Source organism: Teleopsis dalmanni, chromosome 2 (genome assembly GCF_002237135.1).
Source record: "Teleopsis dalmanni isolate 2A chromosome 2, ASM223713v2, whole genome shotgun sequence".
Classification (NCBI taxonomy): Eukaryota; Metazoa; Arthropoda; class Insecta; order Diptera; family Diopsidae; genus Teleopsis; species Teleopsis dalmanni.
The window spans coordinates 65,223,938-65,232,571 of NC_051847.1; the positions used below are offsets into that span (position 1 = coordinate 65,223,938).

The 8,634-nt window shown below is 28.3% G+C and overlaps 1 protein-coding gene across 6 annotated transcripts; it reads left to right on the forward strand.

Moving 5' to 3' along the window:
- The first annotated feature begins 1,543 nt into the window (after positions 1–1,543).
- Positions 1,544–8,051, forward strand: LOC119685430 (small integral membrane protein 14-like). Of its 6 annotated transcripts, none has more exons than XM_038099704.1 (4): positions 1,544–1,562; positions 7,251–7,354; positions 7,438–7,483; positions 7,554–8,051. In XM_038099704.1, exons 2-4 carry the CDS (start codon positions 7,274–7,276, stop codon positions 7,757–7,759), a joined length of 333 nt encoding a protein of 110 aa, XP_037955632.1. In that variant the 5' UTR covers positions 1,544–1,562; positions 7,251–7,273; the 3' UTR covers positions 7,760–8,051. The 6 variants fall into 6 exon arrangements, with proteins under 6 accessions (XP_037955632.1, XP_037955629.1, XP_037955630.1 ...); XM_038099701.1 differs by having other exon boundaries at positions 1,559–1,621; positions 7,554–8,045; XM_038099702.1 differs by lacking the exon at positions 1,544–1,562 and adding an exon at positions 6,898–6,972 and having other exon boundaries at positions 7,554–8,045.
- The last annotated feature ends 583 nt before the right edge of the window (positions 8,052–8,634 follow it).

Genomic DNA, 8,634 nt, shown 5'->3' on the forward strand with positions numbered 1-8,634 from the left:
AAAATACTTCATTTACATATGGTATATTTATATACCATAAGTAATAAGTTTATAAGTTATATTTCTTATTGTAAAGCTATTGTAGATGGTTTTAGCGTTATTAAGCTTAATGCTCCCCTCTTTCATTCCATGTCAATATAGAGAGCCAATTGTAAATTAAGGTAGGTAGTTTCAAGTCTTAAGATGTTTAGCTTTGCGATTTAAAGTTTTAAAACTAACCCGGTAGGTTGGTTATTTTTGTAATTTCTATTTTTAGAATAGAAAATATTCATAATTTAACGTTTTGATTTACCAGGTTTGAGCATTTACACAAAAGTCTTCAGTTGTTTCGTTTTGCTGTTCTTCCCAACGGTTTCTACATTTCTGGTTGTAGGGGAGACTAGGCCCATAGCCAAAAATGCACTTTGGAAAGGTTCTTTGAGTTGATTTTAGAAATTTAAAAAAAATTCATCGTAATATATAGTCATTACATTATTTCTTAGAATCATTATATATCAGTTATAGTTAGGGTTTTCGGTGTAAATAAGCCAAGCAAACCGAAATATCAAAATAATAATTACTTATATTATTGAAACGGGCTATTTTATAAATTGTTAAATGATACAGTTTTTTAAAAATTAGTTTTTTAACAAATTATTTATTTGCACCAATATTTCAACTATATTCTAGTGCTTTTCGTATTCCGTTTTAGGAAGTATTCGGAGAATCCGATTAATTGGATAGTAAACGACATTTCCAGAGTTCAAAATTAAATCGAATCTGGAATCTTTGAATATCCGGATTTGCGATTATTATTCACACTGAAATTATTCGCAGACTTCGTAAGCAAAAGATAAAGGAAAAGCACCAAATGTGTTTGTTTATTTTATTTTATTAGAAATTACTAAATAAAAAATTTACTTTATTTATATACTTCAAATTTTTAAGTTTAAATAACTTTATTAATATTTATGATTTTTTATATATTAAAGGTATGCAGATCTGAGGTCAGTTGTTGCTTAGTCTTATGAAGTGATAAACAATAACCCAGTCAAGGTGGTTATAAAGAAAGTTCGCAGTTAATAGAGAATAAAAGTGTTCAAGTGCACTGACTCAACTAGCCTCAATACAATTGATGAAAATTTGAAATATAATATAAACTCTACATATATATGTAAAATTTTTACAATATTTATGCAAATACAAACATTTTTTTTTATTATTTTCTTAGTAGAAATAATTTTCAATCAAAAAAATGCACGTATGTAGGAATTAAGAAGGAAATATGCATGTAATTATGCATGCATATTATGTCAATAAGCTATTAACGAATAACGAGCATTTTTAATTTTTCTGCATTGACGCTCTTTTTATTAATTTTAAATTAAATTTGTTTTAAAACAGTTCTTAACAATCGCTTAAACATAGCATACTGAATACATAGAAAACATAGCCATAGTATATTTGTTACAAAATACAACACTGTTTTTTTTTTTTTTTGCTAAAACTGTTATTTGCTATTTTCTTTTTGCTTTTTTCTGTCATTCACTTTATACTTCAGTAGCACTTCTGCGAGTTTGTTGGTAGGATATGTTGCTATATTGTTACATTATAAACAATTTATTTAAATGCAAATATTAATGTAATTTTTTTTTGAAATTGTGACAGTAATATCTTAAATTGTATTTTGAAAGTGAAAAATTAATTGAATTTTTTTGTTGTTAGCAAGTAATTACATCATAGAGAGGGCGGTACTTAAATTGTCGTTAAAAATTTCTCTTCTCTATATATGCTTGTAAATAAATAAACGTTAATTATATAGTAAATGCAATATATGGCGTTCGCCACGATTCAAACTGGTTTAATGTGTACAATTTAACAATAATTTCTTTAAATTACTTTCTTTTAAACATTTGTGCTTATATTTCGATATCAATGAGTGCATATGTCATTTATACATAATTAGAATTTCTTAATTTTTGCAGTTATAAATAAGCAAAAAGTTGTTATAAAAAAACAAAATATTGAAATTTGTTTAATTGTAAGTTTTTATTATCATAAACATTTGCAATTTTACAAAACCTTCGTTTCTTACATCTTTATAACTGTCGGAAAACGTTAAAGATAACATTTAATTTAATTATTATTTAACTATAAATTATTTTGTGTTGTAATTTTTTATTTTACAGAAAACATTTGCAAATAATTTTTATCGTTTTTAAAAAAAACAGAAACGAGAATTTTTTATAGCATTTTTTTTTAAAGGAAAACAAACAATCTGTTTTATGGCTTTTTCGCCGACGTTTTGGTTTTGTTTAAAGTAAAAAATACAATTCTTATCGGGTTAAAAAAAATATTAGATTTTGTGACACAATTTATATACTTCGATTTTCAAGGTTTTCCTGAGTTCGTGATTATTTTGTATTCACATTTCACTCTACACTTGAATATTTTTTTTAATAAAGTTCTAGTTTTAATTATTTTAACAAATAATACTGTATACACACACACACACCCACGCCCATATATGTACTCTTAAGCCAGCGAGTAAAATAGGGTCGCGTAGCGAACTTCAGTTACATTTAACTGTTTTTGTTTTTATTTAATGTTAACTTATTCTTAATTATTTATTTATTATTAAAATGTTATAAATGTTAATTTTTTAAGTTAAAAATTATCCATTGTCGTTCATGCGACTCGTGGAGCAACATTAGCATGACTTTCTCAGTATTACGGTCCTAGATGAGGCTATATATACAAGATACATGCAATAAATAATGTCTCTACAAAAAAAAAGTATTGAAATTTAAAAATTAAAAATAGAAATAGAAATATTTGATTCAATTATTCTACAGCTGGTTTGTGATTTCGTTCTAATATCAACACAGCAAGTGAATTTGTTAATAAAACATAAAGTCAAGTACGGCTTTGAGTCAGTTAGTTAAGGTGCGCTGACTCTAAGTTTCAAATTTGGCAGGGTACGAGTTCGATTTCTGGTACTTGCAGTCACAAAAAATTATTTACGAATAATTAAATACAAGAACACTGATGATGGGCATTTGGCAACACTCGAAACAGCTGTATGGTCAGCCAAAAATTCAATTATTTAAAATAATATAAAATGAATTTTTGTTGTTGTAGTTCACTACTGTTCGAAAAACCTCTTTATTTTTATTTATGTAATCCTTTTCTATATAAAGTTCTCAAGTTTTTTGACTTCTTAATTAGAAATGCTGTATGAACAAACTTTATTTTATGATTGATAAGATTAGAAGTCGAAAAGTTTCGAAACGATAACTTTATATAGAAGAAGACTATATAAATAAATACAAATTCGAAAACATTTTTTATTTTAGAATTTTATATTAATAGATTTTTTTTAGTGCAATGCTTTATGCACTGTCATACCGGCCGTCGTCGGAATGGTGTGCCCGACTACTAAACATTAATATGTAGTATATGGCTAAAACATCTCCTCTTAACCGAGACTCATTCCCCTCGGAACCACTTTCGCATTGATTCAAAAACGAAAGCCAAAACCCAAGCTCTTGTGATTTTCGATCTGCGTTCAGACCTCCACTTTTTCTTAATGTCTGCAATATTTATTAGCCTAGTTTCGGGTTGTCCTTTCTAGGTCTAATTGTTTCGCTTTGAGGACTTAAATCAGACATGACTCTATTGTTCGCCAGCTCTTTGGCTTCGGATCTATTATATTTTCGGGATTTATTATTCCCAACATTAATAATTAAATTTAATTGATAATCAATTTATACATTATAAGTGTTTAAAAAACTTACTTTTTCTTATACTCTTCGTTCCACCCTCATTACATTATTTTATTCAATACTAAATCTCATCATTTATTCCCAATCCCTATATTAACTCTTTATCAGTTTAGTAGTATGTGTATTTTTGCTCTGCGGTTCCCTATAAAAATCTACTGCGCAAAAGAGTGCCAATCACTTACTAAACGTCACCATAGACGTTCGATTCCTCCAAAATAAGTGATTGTATAAATAGCTTATGAGTAATTGGTAGAATTCAGATATCATGGTAACATTAATGAATATGTGAAGAATAGTAGATAAAATCTTCACGGTTAAGAACAAAAAATCGCCACACATGCGCTCAGCTATAAATCGTCTTAGAGTTTGGTCACATCTGAAGACTTTCCTGTAATAAAACTGTCGACTAAAAAAAAAGGAAAAAAAATTCTAGATTCTAAGTAGAAATCGTCTTACAGTTGGACCACTTTTGAAAACTGTCCGTTTATAAAACTGTAGAAAGAAGAAAAAGATTATTCATTTAAGATAATCTTCCGCTCATATCATTTGAAAAAAGAAAATGGTTATTAAATTAATTATGTAAATTCAATCACTACATACCGATTTGCCTACATTTACACATACCTAAATTGTAGACGTCAATTTATCCCTTTTAGAAGAAGGGACGGTGTAGCTGGTCATCATTATGTGGGTCCTCTTTTTCTTGTGGAAAATCACTTCAGGCACCCTTTATGGAAGAAACAGACCTTCGCTTCCCACTTGAGTACGTCTATGATGCCACAAACTAGTGGTTATCAATCCAGATTACTAAAAAATTAACAGCGTTGCGTGCAATTTCGAGATTTAATTCTTCTACTTTGACAGTTGCGTAGACAAGATTGTACTAAAGGGAGTATATACTATAACATTTTTTTGGCAATGTTTTTGCAGCTCACTAAACTAATTAGACTAAGATTTAACAGTAGTTATATACATATATAACTCCTCAATAACTCGAAGTACCATTTTGCAAAGAAAGGGTTCGACTAATGGAGATTTTTTTTTTTTAAATAAATTGCTCTCTAAACCGTGTTGCGCACTATTTAGTTCGAGTTATAGAAAATTCGACTTATAGAAGTTCGAGTTATGAAAGTTTGACTGTATATGAATAAAGAAGCATTCTTAATAGTGTTATTCTCAAGTTCCTGTCATAAATTCACTCTGATCAAAAACTTAAACTATTTCTTCTATTATTTCTTTGTCCATAGTCGATAACTTCCTCAAGTGCTTCTAAAGTTTCATTATCAAAATTTCTACTTACTGGTACTATCATCTAAGCCCCATATAAATACGTTACTATTCTTTATTTGCACTTTCCATTCTGGAAAATATTACGCGGAAAAGAATATAATGATTGACGAGTAGAAGTCTTACGCTTAAAATTATCAGAAGAAAACGTGTCTGTAATCACTTAAAAAAAAAATATCTATTGTTCGTGGTAAAAATGGAAGCTCTGTTTTGATAGAAGCATTCTTTGATAAAAATAATAGATATATTAATTAAGTTGCTTTGTTATTTGTATTGATTGAATTTCTTAGTTTCTATTAGCTTAAAAAAGTATTATGTATCATTATGAAATGAATTTTTTTCAATTCTTCAACTCTCTTCACAACATTTATAGGAGTAGTCGAGCCTATTAATGCGTTCAGCTGTTCATAAAACAAATTACTTCCCGTATTTACAAGGCATATGAAATGATACAGCCTCTCTAGCTAAGTGAGAAGAGATTATTTCCTTTACCTTAATTTGCCTATGCACTCTTCAGTATTGAAGATAGATATTATCTATGCTTCAGTGTTGATGCTTGCTTTGGATTACCATTATTAACACTATTTATTTGTGTAGGTATATTAAACTACCTCATTATCTTATGGTTCTTTTATACAGAATTGAGTAGGACGGAGCGTGCTGGAACGGGAGCTGTCGACCTAATCTCAAAAAATAATCTCGTTTTTATTCGAAAGACTAAATGAGCTTTGTTTGGTAAGGGTTAGTTGTAGCACAAAAGATCTATTTTGGTGACAGTATTTTGTATCTCTGAGAACTTTTTCCCTATTATTAATCGATTCAGACCTTCATATAGCATAAGTGTGGTTTAGAAGTGAATATTGTTTTTTGGGAGTAACAAGTATTGCTCAGGAGCTACCGAGTAGTGTTCAGGAGTAAACAGTATTGTGCAGGAGTTATAAGCGTTCTTCAGAAATAACGAATGTGGTTCAGGAATTACGAATGTTTAGGAATAATGAATGTGGTTCATGAATAACAAATGTGGTTCAGGTATGACAAATTTGTTCAGGAGTGAAAAGTATTGTTAGGGAACTATACTTGTAAGTGTTGTTCAGGAATAACGAATATTGTTTAGAAGTGTTCTTCAGAAGTTATGAGTGTTGTGTGTGTTACGAGTTACGAGTATTGTTCAAGAGTTACGAGTATTGTTTAGAAATGAAGCGTTGGTCAGGTGTCTAAACTATTGTTTAGGATTTATGAATAAAAATTGTTTAGGTTTTACAAGTTCAGGAATAGCGAGTGTTATTTACGAATAACGAGTGTTATTCACGAATAACGAGTGTTATTCACGAATAACGAGTGTTATTCACGAATAACGAGTGTTATTCACGAATAACGAGTGTTATTCACGAATAACGAGTGTTATTCACGAATAACGAGTGTTATTCACGAATAACGAGTGTTATTCACGAATAACGAGTGTTATTCACGAATAACGAGTGTTATTCACGAATAACGAGTGTTATTCACGAATAACGAGTGTTATTCACGTTGAGAAAAAAATTACCACTACTATCAAAATCTACTCTTATATATAATAATACGTATAAATCTATATATAATATATTATTATTCATATTTATATGTGAGTTGTATTGAAAATGTCTTTTAATGTACGAGTTTAAAAAAATGTGTTTATTGAAAAAAAAAACATCTATGGTTTTAAGTAATTATATTTTTTTTAATAATTACAAGCGTTTAGTTTTTAATCAGAGAACCCTTCTTCTCCGCAAAGTCTGGATAGTCTATAAAATGGTATAAAAATTTTGTTTGTATATTTTATCAGTTGCTTTCAGTTTTATATTCTTTTTAAGCGTTGGGAAGTTCGGTTGAAAAGCAATTAGTCTCAGTTGAGTGGAAATCTACTTTGGCTTTTAAGTTGGTAATCAGTTAAATTTTAATGGTTTTAAATTGTATACATTCAATGTGACACGTCAGTAGAACTTTATTTTTGCACAGATATAGAATAACACTTTGGAGAAATTTAGTTATAAATAAAGCTGTAGCCAGTGCTTGGAGCTTAAATCTGACACTAGCGATAATATAAACAAAATTTCGCTAACAAAAAAAAAATATTTTAAAAAGTAGAGGAAAAAATTTTATTTTAATATAAAAAAAGAAATTTATTTCAAAAAATTAAACAAAAACTATTTTTTGCAGTTACAAAACAAAGAATTGCAAAAATGTCTAACGGAGGAGATGAATTTGATGGATGCGAGTGTGTTTGGAGCCATGAATTCGTAATGCAACAGCTACTGGCACTGGTAAGTTATCCACCTACTTTTTTTTATTTATTTATCTATTATTGTTTATTAATAGTAAATATGATGTTTTTTTTTTTTTGCAGATGCGTCGCAGTCAAACAAATTGCAATGATGTGGAATGCATTGATGGTAGAAATGATTTATTTTTCTCGTATATGTACTTTATTTATTTATATATATATGTGTTTTCTATTTTTAGTATCTGGACGTTTACAGCAACCAGCTGTAGCACGTCAAGATGATAATATTGTTATGATGGTTATGTTTATGATTCTTGCTGTAATCATGTATTTAATACGCCCCGAAACTTTATTAAAGTTTACAAATACCAAACGTCGTACTCCAGATGGAGATGAACGTCATGGGGATCCTCCTCCACCACCAGCACCGCCAGCTATTCATTAAAAATACAATAAGTAACGAATTTATAAAATTTATATTCCGTTTAAAAAAAATATATATGTTTTATAGTAATACTTAATCAAATTATAGAAAATTATACATAATCAATCTTACAGATATGTCTAAATATTTATATATTTAGACGGGCTGAAAAAAAAAATATCTTAACACAAACTAATTCAATAATTTATAAAAATACGTATTTGTAATATTATTTTATTATTATTATTTATACGCAATTATATAGTAATTGCAAAGCACAAAATGATTACATTTTTAATAAAAATTTATATTAAATAAATGAATTCCCTTTTGTTAAATTGAAAAAATATATATATACTTCGAATATACGATGTATAGTGGATTGTAGCCATTCATCAAAGATGATAAACGACCTTGCAGGGAGTGAAGTGTCTATTAGGATCACATAACTGTAAAACAGATCTAATTTATCTGAAGTAGACCTACTATAACGCGTCTCTATTTTATCTAACCTAATATACATCCCTATAATATAAGCTTCAAATGTTAAAATTAAATTTAAATAAAGATATTATATTTCTAAAGATATATACAAACGGATACAGTACGTTATGGTACCGTCACGATTTTTATGCCGTATATCAGCATTTTTTTAAATAATTTTATTGAAAGTTAACTCTATTTTTTCTATATAAAATAGATATTAAAAATAAAGGACAAGATAAAAAAGTTAGGTTTTCCATTTTGAGCAGTCTTTTTTTACTCTATTTTTAACTGTCAGTTTTTTTTTAAGAAAATCGTGATGCCAATTATTCTGAATATTATACTACATCTATTTGTCTTATAGTATATACCATAATGATAATATATAACATAAATAGTACCGTACTATACCG